At 52.2% G+C, this 14,941-nt stretch overlaps 1 protein-coding gene across 17 annotated transcripts in view; it reads left to right on the top strand.

The window, feature by feature from the left end:
- Nucleotides 1-276: 276 nt before the first annotated feature.
- The window catches only part of POC1A (POC1 centriolar protein A), a 79,322-nt gene continuing 64,657 nt past the window's right edge, over nt 277-14,941 (top strand). For 6 of the 17 annotated variants that reach the window (XR_001899803.3, XM_009200616.4, XM_009200615.4 and 3 more), the window contains exons 1-6: nt 280-1,229; nt 4,867-4,951; nt 5,976-6,147; nt 6,575-6,754; nt 8,895-9,002; nt 10,025-10,140. Coding sequence is in view for 15 of the 17 variants with exons in the window: in XM_009200616.4 (XP_009198880.1) it covers nt 1,212-1,229; nt 4,867-4,951; nt 5,976-6,147; nt 6,575-6,754; nt 8,895-9,002; nt 10,025-10,140 (679 nt within the window). In the remaining 2 variants the exon portion in view is untranslated. Of the gene's footprint in view, nt 1,230-4,795; nt 4,952-5,975; nt 6,148-6,574; nt 6,755-8,894; nt 9,003-10,024; nt 10,141-14,941 lie in introns of all 17 variants that reach the window. The other 11 variants (XM_003894329.4, XM_031663307.1, XM_031663306.1 and 8 more) reach the window with 8 other exon arrangements.

The raw sequence follows: 14,941 nt of genomic DNA on the forward strand, positions 1-14,941 counted from the left end.
GGTTACTGGTGGCCTTCAAATTTTATTTTATTTTATTTTTTATTTATTTATTTTTGAGACGGAGTCTCCCTCTGTTGCCCAAGCTGCAGTGCAGCAGCGAAGAGATCTTGGCTCACTGCAACCTCTGCCTCCGGAGTTCAAGTAGTTCTCCACCCTCAGCCTCACCAGTAGCTGGGTTTACAGGCGCGTGCCACCACGCCCGGCTAATTTTTGTATTTTTAGTAGACATGGGGTTTCACCATGTTGGCCAGGTTGGTCTCCTACTCCTGGCCTCAGGTGATCCACCCGCCTCTGCCTCCCAAATTGGCAAAGTGCTGAGATTACAGGCGTGAGCCACTGCGCCCGGCCTCTCCTTCTTTTGAAGACTGGGCCTCTTAACAGCTTCTTAGGCCTGAAGGATCCTGACAGGGCCGGGCTGCACCACACTCCCTCGTGTTACAAATGGGGAAACTGGGGCACACAGCAGAGGCGTTTTTCCTGAGATCACACAGCCAATCAGGGCGAGAACTGAGAATCGAACCTAGATTTCTCCAGTCCATGTTTGTGATTCCGAGTAACTCATGTTATTTTAAATCGACACTTGTCTTAAGAACGTTCGGACGGGGGAACCATTGAGAGTTCCCGAGGGGCGAATACTCAGTTCTCAATAGATTCCTGCGGGAAAACCTGGCTGCGCCGGCGCGTGCGGGTGCTTTAAGGCAATCTGGTCACAGCAACCCACGTGTCCTCCGCTTCCGGGATCCTTAAGGCCGTCTTTTCGGGTGGTAAAACCCGGCCCGCCGTCACGTCATCTTGGGAAGTGTAGTTCCACCTTCCTCCAGATGTAGGGGCGTGGGCGACTTGGAACTGCATTTCCCAGCAGGCTGCGCTCGCCGTTAGAGTAGCCGGACGACGGGCTGGTGGGGTGAACCCCTCATCCTGGGTCTTTTAATTTCTCAGGCGGAACGAGTGGCGGCAGACAGAGGCCTTTGGCGGCGCTGTCTGTGGGTTTTCTGAGCTTGGGGAACTGGGTACGGAGACCGTGGCGCCGGCCGCCGATCACCCAGCTCTGCTTCCAGTCGTGGGGCAAAAAGCTGAGGCGCTTCTCCTTTAATTGCGGTGGGCGGGGCGTGCCGACGCGGCCCGCGTTGCTATTGGTGGCCGTTGGGGGCGCGGAAACTGAACGGGCCGCAACGGCCACCGCCGCTGCCTTCGGCGCTGCCAGCCCGGCCATGGCTGCGCCCTGCGCGGTAAGCCCAGCTGACTGCAGCTCCCCAGGCCTCAGTCTCCCCGCTGGGACACTGGGCGCCTAGTGGCCAGAGCGATGGCTGCGAGGGGCGGGTGGGGCGCCAGGTTCCAGGGTGGTCCTCTTCAGGTCCAGTTTACCGTCTGTGCTGGGTCGGGCACTTTCTGAGCCCCTCCTGCGTGCCAGGCCCTGCGCTGGATTTCTGGAGCGAACAAACAGGCCTCTGCCTCCATTGTTTGCATCCCAGCGAGGGACACACGACCAAGTCCTGACTCATGTGTGACCTGGGACTGGTATCGGGCCTCTGTAGTCATTCTCTCTGTCCTTAGCAATTGGTGGCTGCGTGGGGTCTTGTTGAGGGTACACCCTGCTCCAGCAGAGGGGTACAGCAGGACGCTGAGATGCCTGGGCCTGCAGTGTGAGCCGGGTGGAGTCGCCCTCTCTGAGTCCACGTTCCTGCAGAGGTCCTCATTTCGAGAGATTCCTTTGAACGGGCCTGGCCTTCTGGCTGATAGGAGAGTCAGGGAGGCTGGGTGCCTGTGATGCCCTGAGGCGGCCTGGCCCTCTGGCTGATTGGAGAGTCAGGGAGGGTAGGTGGTAGCCTGTGATGCCCTGAGGCACTTGAGGACGTGGACGGAGAGTCCAGGCTAGGATACCGACCTTTTGACCCTTTTGACTCCTAATCTGGTACTCTACCTCCCTTCCTGCCCCCTCCCCTCCCCCCCCCCCCGTGTGTAAACCACTGTTGAGGGAGATGAGGCCCACATGCAGGGAGCTACAGAGGGGAGGCGGTGTTGAGAGATATCACGGGACCTACTGGTCAGGGGTGGACCTGAACTTGCCTCTGCCCGCTGAGCCTAGAGGCGGACACTTTCTTACCCATGTTCTTTCAAGAAGCTCAGGTGAGAGCAGAAGGCTCTTTTGGGGACCCTCCCCCAGCTACTTCTCCCTCTGTTGTTGAAAGGAGACTCTGACAGGTGCGTTAGGGGTGGAGCTGGGCACAAGGCCATAGGGCCTTTGTTCTGGTTACTGCTGTGTAGGGTGGCTTTGCTATGCCCCAAGGACATCCTTTCCCAAGAGGAGCCTTTGTGCTTCCTGGAGCACCCAGAGTGCTTCTTTGAGGTTTGTGATACTTAGTGTAGGGGGAGTTGTTTGGGTGGCTGAATTATAACCTTTCAAGTGTTGAGATCCTAGCTGCTATTGGAAGGACAGAGTCTCCGGAGTATTCTCTCTGGTGTTTTCCTAAGCAATGTCCTGAATGGCCTTGCTGTTTCTCTGATGTTGGGTAGAGTAGAGTTGGTGGTGATGCCATGGGGACCTGTCCAGGGCTGACCTTTTGGGTTCACTGGCCAGTCTGTGGTGGCATTGAGGTGATAGGATCTGATTCCTGAGAAAAGGTTGGGGGATGCTGTAAGGTTCCTGTTTTCTCTCTCTAGGCTTTTAAAACATAACTTTATTAAGATATTCGTATACCATAGAATTCACCTTTTAAAGTGTACAGTTCAGTAGCTTTTAGTACATTCACAGTGTTGTGCAGCTGTAATCACTAATTCCAGAATATTTTCATCATCCCAAAAAGAAACTCCATACTCAATAACAGTCACGCCGCTTCTTCCCTTTCCCCATTTTCTCCCAACCCTTGGCAATCACTAATATATTAATACTTTCTGTCTCTATATATTTGACTATTCTGAACTTTTCATATGAATGGAATCAGACAAAATGTGGCCTTTGGTGTTTGACTTCTTTGACTTAGCATGTTTTCAGGGTTCATCCATGTTGCAGCAAGCATCAGCACTTCAGTCCTTTTTATGGCTGAATAATATTCTGTTGTATGAATATGCTACATTTAGTTTATTCAGTCATGTGTTGATGGACATTTGGGTTTATTCACTTGTTGGCTATTAAGAAAAATGCTGGCCGGGCGCGGTGGCTCAAGCCTGTAATCCCAGCACTTTGGGAGGCCGAGGCGGGTGGATCACGAGGTCAGGAGATCGAGACCATCCTGGCTAACATGGTGAAACCCCGTCTCTACTAAAAATACAAAAAACTAGCCGGGCGTGGTGGCGGGCACCTGTAGTCCCAGCTACTCGGAGGCTGAGGCGGGAGAATGGCGTGAACCTGGGAGGCGGAGCTTGCAGTGAGCCGAGATCGCGCCACTGCACTCCAGCCTGGGCGACAGAGCGAGACTCCGTCTCAAAAAAAAAAAAAAAAAAAAAGAAAAATGCTGCTCTAAACATTTGTGTACCAGTTTTTGTGTAAACCATGTTTTCAACTCTTTGGGGTATTTACCTAGAATTTCTGGGTCATTTGCTAACTATGTTTAACTACTTTATTTTTTATTTTATTATATTTATTTTATTTATTTATTTTTTGATTAGTAGTCTCACTCTATTGCCCAGGCTGGAGTACAGTGGTGCGATCTCGGCTCACTGCAGCCTCCTCCTCCCGGGTTCAAGCGATTCTCCTGCCTTAGCCTCCCAAATAATTGGGACGATAGGCACCCACCACCACAGCTGGCTAATTTTTGTATTTTTGGTAGAGAGGGTTTTCACCATGTTGGCCAGGCTGATCTTCAACTCCTGACCTCAGGTGATCTGCCCGCCTGGGCCCCTAAAGTGCTGGGATTGCAGGCAGAGCCACTGTGCCCGGCTAACTACTTTTTTTTAGTCAGGGTCTTGCTCTGTTGCCTAGGCTGGAGTGCAGTGGTGTGATCACAGCTCACTGCAACCTTGAACTCCTGTGCTCAAGCAGTCCTCCCACCTCACCCTCCTGAGTAGCTGGGAATACAGGCACAAGCCACTACGTGTGCCTTATTCTTTAATTTTTTTGAAGGGTCAGGGTCTTGCTGCGTTGCCCAGGTTGGTCTTGAACCCCTGGCTTCAATTGATCCTCCTGCCTCAGCCTCCCAAAGTGTGGAGATTACAGGTGTGAGCCACTGCACTTGACCTATGTTTAACTTTTTGAGGAACTGCCAAATTGCTTTCTACAGTATCTGCTTTTTTTTGTTTTTTTTGTTTTTTTTTTAAAGATCATTTTGTTTTTTCTGGGTGTCTTGCATTTTCATGTGATTTTTGGGATCAGCTTGTCAGTTTCTGCAAAAAAGACACCTGGGATTTTGATAGAAATTATGTGGAATTGGTAGACCAATCTGAGGAGTATTGTAGTATTGTATCTTAACAATAGTAAGTCTTCCTGTTCATGAATGTGGAATGTCTTTCCATTTTTTAAGTCTTCTTTCATTTCTCTTAGTGATGTTTTGTCATCTTTACTGGACAAGTCCTGTACTTCTTTTGTTAAATTATTCCTAAGTATTTTTTTATGTATCATAAGTTAAATAGTTTTATTTTTTGGATTATTCATTGCTAGTGTACAGAAAGACAATTGATTTTTGTGTCTTGATTTTGTATCCTGCAACCTTGCTGAACTCATTTGTTCCTTTTTGTTTTTGTTGAAGCGTTTCCACCGTTGATACATTAGTTCGAATAGTTTTTAGTGGATTCCTTAGGATTTTCTTTATATAAGGTCATGCCTTGAGCATTTTTAACCCCACCCCCCCGGCTGTTATAGGAAGAGTGCTGGCCCCGGGGAAGCCCCTTCCTCACCCAGGCTTCACACATTTGACCCTGGCTCTCCTCCAGGAGGACCCCTCGCTGGAAAGGCATTTTAAGGGCCACCGAGATGCAGTTACCTGTGTGGACTTCAGTATCAACACAAAGCAACTGGGTAAGAAGAGGCACCTTGTCTAGGTGCTAGGTTATGAGCCGAACAGGCCAAGTTTTTACCTTGGAGGTGTGGTGGTTGGGGAGCAGAGCACAAGGACTGCACAGCTTTGTCTAACCTGTGTCTTGCTTCTGTGTGCCAGCTCTTTGGGCACTGGGCTTCACAGCTCCATTTTACATGCAGAGCCTGAGGGTCAGAGAGGTTAGGGGCCTTGCTAAGGCCACACAGCTTTTGAGGGTGGGACTGGAATCTGGGTCTTTTCCGGCACACCCTAGCCACCTTTTGGGTCTGTCTTTTGGTGTGGGCCCTAAACAGTGACTCCTTTTCTTTGAAGCTTTATTGATTCTGTTGCCCACAGTAATAAGGCGCACCTTCTTGTTGAAGAGCCTTGTCGGTGAGAAGGCTGTTGAGCAGAGCCGGGCACCCCCCTCACTCCCACTGCCCTTATGCTGCAGCTGAGTGTCCCCCTTCCTTGGTTGCATAAGCTTTCGTACACAACTTTTATGACTGCACTTTCCAGTTCCCACAGAGGAGACTTGCCCCTTCATCCTGTCATCAAAGCCCTCTGGTGTGTAAAGGTTAAGAGGGAACTGAAGTCATTTTTGGTCAATTTTGGGGACCTCCTTTAGGCTTCATACTGAGTTGGACCCTCTCAATGGGAGGGGCTGGCTTCCCAGCCAGGGAGGACTTACTCTCTGGTGCCCTCAGGATGTATCTGGAAGGAGACCCCGGGCCCCATGGGAATGAGTTTTCCCAGAGCTCGGATTGCAGTCCAGGGCTGGCATGGAAGGGCCTCGGTCTTGTTCCCATGTGGGTGTGCTCCTTGGAGAACTCTCGGCCACAGGTTCTCCACCTCCAGACCACACCTCGAGATGTGCTCTGCTCTATGGGAGACTTCTCACGGTCCTGTTTGTGGATGCCAGGGAAGGTGGAGCTGGGCCAGTTGCTCCTCCTGCCTCTCCAACGTCTTGGTGGAGGCTTGAAGCCCGTTAGAGCTGCGGGTCATAGCATTACCCACTGTCCTCAGCCAGTGGCTCCATGGACTCATGCCTCATGGTCTGGCACATGAAGCCGCAATCACGCGCCTACCGCTTCACTGGCCACAAGGATGCCATCACCTGTGTGAACTTCTCTCCTTCGGGACACCTGCTTGCTTCTGGCTCCCGAGACAAGACTGTCCGCATCTGGGTACCCAATGTGTGAGTCATAGACTTTGAGGAGGCTTGTCAGAATTTGGGGCCCTGGTGCCAGAGCCATCCCCACCGAGGTCCCCTAGCTTGGCTCTGGACTTGTCACAGTGGGACTTCTACTCTGCTTTGGAAGAGGTGCCATCAGAGGCTGGGGCTGTAGTTGGAGCCCTCCCCTCAGGGTTGGAAGAGGAATTCTGGGCTGACCCCATCTATCCCTAAAGAAATGCCACCTGTTACTCTGTTCATGTAGGTGGAGCCTGGGGGCGGTGCTCTGTTCACATAAGAGAGGCTCTGGCGTTCCCTTGTGGAGACTGGGGTTCTTGGGCTTGGCTACCTTTGGGAGGGGTGCTTGAGGAGTAGGGAGAACTTTGATGTGCTTGTGGGCTCTCATGTCACTGTTATGGGTTTCCTCACTCTTGGATGCCTGTCCTTGTAGCAAAGGTGAGTCAACTGCGTTTCGTGCACACACGGCCACAGTGAGGAGTGTCCACTTCTGCAGTGATGGCCAGTCCTTCGTGACAGCCTCTGACGACAAGACAGTCAAAGTGTGGGCAACTCATCGCCAGAAATTCCTGTTCTCCCTGAGCCAGCACATCAACTGGGTCCGCTGTGCCAAGTGAGCATTGTTCTGTCTGGAGACCCTTGGAGGAACCCTGGGGATTGGGGGCTGGCACAGGGGCTTCTAGGTACCAACTTGTGACCTCGGGCAAGTTATTTAGGCATTGTTTAAGCTTCCTTAGCCTTGGTTTCCTTATCTGTAAAATGGGAACAATAATAGCTCCTGCATTGTATGTTGTTGAGAAGCTTCACAGAGCAGATGCATGACATGTAAGTTAGTCCATAGTCAGCCATGATGACCCTCTGACATCTGTGTTGGCAAAGCACAAACTGGGTCAACAGGGGCCATTTATTATCAAAAACAACAATTAGGTACTTTCAGTACTATCACTACACGTTTTCTTTTTGTCTCTTAAGACAGTTCTGCAAGCTAAGTGGTATCATTTCCATTTGAGGAAATGGAGGCTCAGAACAGTAGTATCTTGTCCCAGGGCACACGGTGGGTCTGTGGCAGAGCTGGAGTTTAAACCCAACTCTCTCTGACAGTAAGGCTTGCCTACTTTCCAATGGGGGATCAGAGGATGATTTTGCTCCAGAGCTCCCAGATAGGGGCCCAGGCTTCTGAGGTGGGGGGCTTATCCTGGAGGCTGGCCTTCCCGCTGGCCGGGGAGCCAGTTCTGTGCAAAAGGGGCCAGGTGACCCAAAGGACCTTTCAAGGTCCAAGAATTGCAGACAGATAGTCCTACTTCTAGCTTATTTGGTTCTTTTCAACAGAGCTTCCTCATGGGTCAAATATCTTTGCTTCAGAGGAAGGGTTTGGGGTGCCAGGTGACATTAGGAGACCACATGAGTCAGAAGTTGGGGACTATTGAGCTGTGTTCTTCTGGGGACCCCATACAAGTTACTGTTCTCCAGGGCACCCCCATTCCTTTGTCCTAGGAGACCCCTGATGGCTCTTAGAGGCTTTATGATTAGGATCCTGAGATCAGGAGGGGCCAGGACAGCCAACTTGGGTGTCAAGTCCATATTGGGCCTTTGGTGGCAGTCCCCAGGACCTCATGCCTTTTGTTGGCAGATTGTGTCTTGCTGACCCACACTTGAGTCAAATGTAGACTCGGAGGACCTGGTCCCAGAGTAATGACACTGATGGTGAGCTTTTGGCCACCTTTGTGCAAATGTTGCTGGCAGGCAGTGCCGGCTGCATGTTGCTATGTGCTGTGCATCAGGGACAGTGCTGGGGCTTTATGTGCATGAGGCTGCTCTGTTCTCACCCGTGAGGCGGGCACCATTTTTTTTCTTTTCTTTTCATTTATTTATATTTGGTTTTCCTCTAAGTCAGAAAGAACTTCTCTTTTTCCCTTTTGGTCAGAGTTTGCTGTTGGGGTGGGAGGGGGGCTGTTTGTGCATGAAGTTACGTAAGAAAACAAAAACAAGAGCAACAGGAAAGAACAAAACAAGAGCAACAGGAAAGAAGTTTCACAGATTCAGGAAGAAAAAAATAAAGGAAACATTTTTATAACATTTAAAATTAAGTCACAGGCCAAGCTTGAAGGCTCATGTCTGTAATCCTAGCACTTTTGGTGGATGAGGCGGGAGGATCCTTTGAGTCCAGGAGTTAGAGGACCAGCCTGGGCAACATAGTAAGACCCCCATCTCTACAAAAAAAATATAATAACAATAAATAAAATTAGCTGGGTGTGGTGGTGCATGCCTGTAGTCGAAGTTACTTGGGAGGCTTAGGTGGGAGGATCACTTGAGCCCAGGAGGTTGAGGCTGCAGTGAGCTGAGATCACACCACTGCACTCCAGTCTGGGCGACAGAGTGATACCCTGTCTGAAAAACAAAACAAAACCAAAACCAAAATTTAGTCATAGTTTCCTGAAAAGCTCTTTAGAAGGAAAAAAAGAAAAATGATCAAGTGCTAAAAGTTAACTATTCTCAGAAACAAAGTATAATTTAAGATATGACCAAATAAACAGAAGTAACATTGCCTCCTAGGATGCGATGCATTTGTTTCTGAAAAGACATATTAGGGTATTCAAATTAAAAAAAATAATAAATCACAGCAGGGCATGTGACCCTGGATGGTTCCTGCAGGCAGATAATAGGCACTTGGGGAAGAGTGGCTGTGGAAGATGGTGTGTGGCACCCATGTCATCTGTTAGTCCGAGGTGTGACTTGTGCCCCACCCGGTTCAGGTTCTCCCCCGACGGGCGACTCATCGTGTCTGCCAGTGATGACAAGACTGTTAAGCTGTGGGACAGGAGCAGCCGGGAATGCGTCCACTCGTATTGTGAGCATGGCGGGTGAGTCTCCGGATGCTGTCCTCCACTTGTAGGCGCTGAAGCACAGAGCACAGACCTGGGCCTGAGGAGGCCCAGTGGCCTTCAGTGGCTGGAGCCGTGGAACCAGCAGCCTTATCACTGCTGCCCCTTGTCTGGTGCTTTTTGTGAGGTCTGGCAACCTAGCATTGTATCTCTTCCTGTGTGGATGGTATCTTTGTCTCCATTCCATGAATAGCAGGAGTGCTTAACCTCAAGCCACACAATTCTTTGGAGCTGTGTAATTATTTGTGCTCCTCTTTTTCTCCTTCACTTTCTGGTTCTCAGGATTACAACTTGTCTGTCTGTGAGCAGTTGACACTCAGTTGCCCAAACTACATTTTAAAGCCTCTTGGTACGTTATCCATGGTGATGGCTTTACAAAATTCTCACTGGGTTCTTGTAGCAGATGGTGGCTGTTCATGTTGTGCCACATCATGAGGAGAGAGAGGTGCCCGCATTTGAGTAGAGACCCCAGCTTCTGCCCTCCTTCGTTGGGCTGGGAGCCACAAGGGCTCCTTGAGAGCTGGATGTGATACCAGCCTGGGAATCACATATGGGTGTAGTGAGGGTTCTTGGCCTGTCTTCTAGAGAGGGGTGGGCCAGTGGCCCTGTAGCCCTGCTGGACCTTCCCACCTGTGCCTCAGGTGGCAGGATCTGCCCCGCAGCCACCCCTGGGAAAGGTACCAGTTCCAACTTTGAAAACCCCAGGGGAGCCTGGCTGACTTTTGGGTTTGAAGATAGCCCTCTCAACTTGTATTTAAAATGGGCGGTGGGATGTGCTCCCTGGTCAGTCCACCTTAGTTTGTTGCTGGCCACTGTTCTCACCTTTTACTTCTTCTTGCTCTCCCTTGGCCACCTGGTAAACAAATGTGACAGAAAGGAGGTGTCTGGGTCAAGGGACCAGCATGGGCAGGACACAGGGATGGGAAAGCACTAAATGTTTCTGGGTCCATCTTGAACCAGGGCAGACCTCCTATAGTGCATAGTGGCCCCTGTCTTTCCAGCTTTGTCACCTATGTGGACTTCCACCCCAGTGGAACATGCATTGCCGCTGCCGGCATGGACAACACAGTGAAGGTGTGGGATGTGCGGACTCACCGGCTGCTGCAGCATTATCATTGTGAGTGGTGAACAGCCTCCTGGGCCTGAGGGCAGCCCTAGTGGGACTGTGCTGGTGTTGGATGTTGTTCTGTGCTGTAGTGCTTAAATGGGACTGAGATGGCCTTGGGCAGGAAGGTATCCTGGGTCTGTTGGGATTCCAGGGGTGAGAGTCTGTGCCCTGGCTGGCCTGGCTTGGAACCTTGGCCAGGAGATGGAGCCTGGTGCTACCTGGCTTCCACTGAGCCTTCGATGCCCACCTCTGAAGTGGCAGAGTCTCACACGTACTGCAGGGCCAGATGGGGAGTCCTCACTGCGGCTCTGGCCAGGGCTTCGCTTGAGGACCACTTCTCAGGGGCATGCCACTTGCCTTTCCTGGTGATGGAGGCTCTGCCCTCCAGGGCCAAGGTGACAGCCCTTGACCTGTGGTAAAGGGAACAGGGCTGTCAGTAGAGGCCAGCATTGGTGGGACCATGGCCACCTCTGGTCTTACAGTATCCTCCACAGATGTAGAGTCGTAGGGAGGGTTGACTTAGCTAGGGGCCAGGCCCAGGATGGTAGCCCTTGGAAGGCAGGGTGGCAGGCAGTGGACATGGGCTCATGCAAGGTTCCAGGTGGGAGTTGGAGGGCGAGGGCAGACTTAGACATGCCCAGGATGAGTTAGCTGAGAGTATTGGGTAGGGAACTGGCTTGAGAGCAAGTATGAGTGGGCAGGGCCACGAGGCACCCCAGTTCCAAGGATGGGCTCAGGGAAGGGAGCTGGTGAGGGGTCATTGGAGAAATTGGGAATTGTGCAGCTGACAAAACAGAGATAAGTGAGACTGGACCAGGGAGAGACCAGGAAGGAAGGCAGAGCTGGAGTTGTTTGAAGAACCGTGGTCGTTAACCTGGGACTAAGCTTAAAGTTCTTGGGCTTGCTTCCATAAACCACACCTGAAATGGGAAGTACATGGCTGGACACAGGTGTGGGGCTCCAACACCACCACCCCCCACTCTACCCCTACCCCTGCCACACGCACACCCTTCCTAGCTAACTCTTGGTGTTCAAGGACAGCACTTTCTTTGGGGTAATGGAGGTAAGCACGCCTTTCCAGAATGGGGAGAAGATCCTAGTCTTGAAAAGCACATGGTGGAGAGTGGGCTCCGTAGCCGGCTTTTAAAGCATTCCTGGCCGTGTGATGTTGGGCAGGTCATTTGACTCTGTGGGGCCTCTGGGACAATGATGGGGCCTGTCTCACAGGAGGTGTTGGGAGGGTTAATGAGTTGTTTCATATCAAGAATTGAGAGAGTGGCTGGCACAAAATGAGGGGAAGGAGATACAACGTTAGTGATGATGACAATGACACTGTCTTGGTCCTGTTTGGTCCGGTGAGGCCAACCTGGTTGGTTAAGGCCTGTAGTACCCTACAGCACCACCAGGTGTCAGGGGCCAGCCGCAAGAACCTGTTTCCCTGCCCCACGCCCTGCACAGGAAACCCTGGGGTTTGTTACCAGTGCTCTTTCAGACAGAGGCTTCTGGAATAGAAAAGCAGTGGGGCTTGCCTCCACTTGGAGCCCATACCTCTCCCATCCCTCCTTCAGCCTTCTGCTCTGGGCCAGGCCTGAGTGAAGGGCTGGAGCTCGGGGATGGGGCACATCTGCACAGCTGCCTGGGGAACATGGGCAGGTGCAGAGGAGGGAGGACTTAGACAGGGAGAGATGGGAGTGGAAGGCGATAGGCAGGACAGTGGTCAGGAGCACATGCTTGGATTCCTTTCTGTAAAGGGGGTGGCGATAGGCCTTCCTCATGGCTTTGTGAGGCTCTGATGGGAAAAGCCATATAAGGATTATAACACAGGACTGGGTATGTGGTTTGTGCTACATAAGTCCTGACACTGGGTGGAGAGGATCTCTAGGTGACCCTGGCAGGGTCCAGGCCCATCTCTGATGGATCAGGAGCCTGGGCCTGGTGTTCATGGGTATAACAGCAGATGCCCTCTGGGAAGGGCCTCAGATGCCATCTCCAGCTCAGGGTCCCAAAGATGTGGCCTGATTGGCAGTGCCAGGACTGGCCTCATCATTTAAGGTATGAAGGGAAGAAGGACATCTTAGAGGATAGCGGTGTCCAGAGTCTGCTGGGGCTGGGGGCTGGTGTGCCCCATGTGCCCCAGTGATGGGTAGGTGTCTGGCTGTGCCTGGTATCAAAGTGGGGGCTGGCATCAGAGTCGGGGATGGGTTGCAGAGATTGAGTAGAAGCAGAGAAACTGACCTTGTTGGGATGGAGGGGCCAGCTGGACCCAGGGATCTGGGATGTGAGAATAGCTGAGGTCACATTCTGAGCCCCTATAATTGAGGGGGCCACAGAAGATAAAGGTCCACAAAGCAGCCAGAGTGAGAGGTATGAGCCCCGTCTCCCAGCATGGGAGAGCTGAGGGTAGGGCAGAGGCTGGAGAGCGAAGGAGAGTGGGGTCTCGTGAAGAGGGTTGTCAGGAGGTGGAGCGATGCAGAGCAGCCGAGGAGTGGTGGGTACTGGGGAGAGGGAGCCGGGGTCCTGGAGGAAGCAGGCTTGGTGGAGGGCAGGGGCGGATCTCCATGATGGCAGGGTTGGGGAGGTGTGGGTGGACTCAGATGAGCCCCAGGGGCCGAGTCCTGAGTGGAGCTGAGTGTGTGGGCTGACAGGCCCTGCTGGGAGATTGCAGTCTGCTTCTGGCCTTGCCTCTTATGACACCCTCTCAGTGGGCCTGCAGTGTCTCATCCCTAAGCCATCCCTAGTGTAGATTGGAGGCTTAGCGGGATTTGGAGTGCCCATAAACACAGCCGGTTCCCCCTGAGCTCCCTGCTCAATGCCATGGCCAGTAGTGGGTGTTCACAGGATAGCAGACTCATCCCATAGCCTCTAGGCTGACCCTTAGGGGTGCAGTGAGCCAGGTTGATCTGAGCTCCCTGGGTAGGGGGAACATACCTCTCATCCTCTCCTGACGGGAGGACATGACCAGGTCTGCTCTGGTCTTGGGGCTCCCCAGAAAACCTCTAGCTGAAACTAAGGGGAAACCCTTTACCCAAGTGGCTCCCCCACCCCGATAGGTGCAGTAGAATCTCTTTGTAGGCTCATTCCCCAGGAAGGGCTCCCAGTACTCTGGCAAAAGATGCCTGATCTGCTTTCTGTCCTGATCCCTAGGAAACCCAAGGGAAACCTATGGACACAGTGTCATTCAGTGTCTCCCCTAGTGACTCTGGATGGGCAGCAGGCACTTCCAGAATGGCCTTCTGGTGTTGGAGGCTGATGGGCTCTTGTGAGAGGATTTGGTTAATGATACTGCAGTGTGTGGCTAGCAAGCCCCAACCTGCTTGTGTCCAGCCATCCATGGTTGTGCTCTATGAGGGCACTTCCTGTTCCCGCTAGGGTTGGAGTTGAAGCCTGCTTGGGGTTTGGGGCTATTGGAGGCAGCTGGAGTCATTTGTCTTGCGCTGGCTGACTCTCCTGCCAGTCAAGGAGTTTCTTGGCTCTAGCCTATCACTGCAGAGAGCAGTTCTGATTTCTCAATTCAGCAAGGAGTTGATGGACTGGTGGAACCCTTTGAATGCCAATCCCCGTGGTGATGGGTTAGCTCCATATGCTCTGAGCCCACGTTAAGACTGTTCAGGCATCTGAGCAGCAGCCCCCATCCCAGAACCTGTAATGTGCTTCGTGGCTTATAGCACGTGCAGGTCCATTATCCAGTGACAGGCCTGAGTGGCCAGCAAGGTAGGTCTACTCTCCATTTCACAGATGCAGAGCATGCAGCCCACAGTCACACAGCTGTGGGTCTGAGTCCCCAACTCAGGGCCTTTGAGTCTGGCATTCTGTTGACCGTCTCACGCTGCGCTCCTTGCACTTCAGTGACTCTAGTCATTTACTCCCCAGGCTCCTTGGGAGAGGTGGTCTCTTTGGCTGGCTGTCAGCAGGGCTAAGAACTCATAGAGTCCCACGCTCTCTGTCCATTGGTCTTTAGTGCACCCCTGCACCCCTGCCTGGCCTCATACATGGTCATGGAGGGTTTTGTCTTTTTTTTTTTTTCTTTCAGAGATGGGGTTGGGGTCTCACTGTATTGCCCAGGCTGGTCTTGAACTCCTGAGCTCAAGCAATCCTCCTACCTCGGCCTCCCAAACTGCTGGGATTACAGGCGTGAGTCACCGTGCCCAGCTGGAGGGTTTTAAGTGGTTGCAGCTAGCAGGGCAGGGCTGTACCCTGTAATTGGTGTTTTGAGACTAAAAGGGTTGATTGGGGTACAGTGGTGCTGTCCCACCTGGTCTAGCCAACCTACTCTCCCACCGTCCTGAAGTGAGCATTTACACGGCATTTAAAAAGAGGAGTGTTTTAGGTGTCCTTTGCTGCTGGTATCAGAGAACCTTTGTGGTATGAATCCAAAGCCTCTTGTCAACCCAGAGCCACCATGTCACTGGTAACACCAGTTGCACATCGCAAGAGACCACCCTGGGGAAAATGAGTGGTCCTTTTGTGGAAGGATGTTAGGGTGGGGCTTGGCCCTGGCATGGTCTCCTCCAGAGAGGTACCTCCTGCTTGGGCACCCAGGCTTTCTCTGGGCCCTTGGCTGGTTTGGAGCCCATCAGGTAGTGGGCCTAGATTTGCCCAGGCCTCTACATGCAGAGTAGCATGGAGTGGGTGTACTCAGGTCTCTGCTTAGGCCACCTGCTGCCCACAAGCTATGACTAGTTCTTGGTATTTGGGAGCAGGGGCTGTGGTGGCCTCGTCCCTGGGCCCCTGAGGATCTGTAGAAGTTTGATGTTGGTGTATCTCTGACCTGGAGTCAGGGTTCTCTCTTTGGGGTGGAGATGGGATAAGA

Source organism: Papio anubis, chromosome 2, assembly GCF_008728515.1.
Source record: "Papio anubis isolate 15944 chromosome 2, Panubis1.0, whole genome shotgun sequence".
NCBI lineage: Eukaryota > Metazoa > Chordata > Mammalia > Primates > Cercopithecidae > Papio > Papio anubis.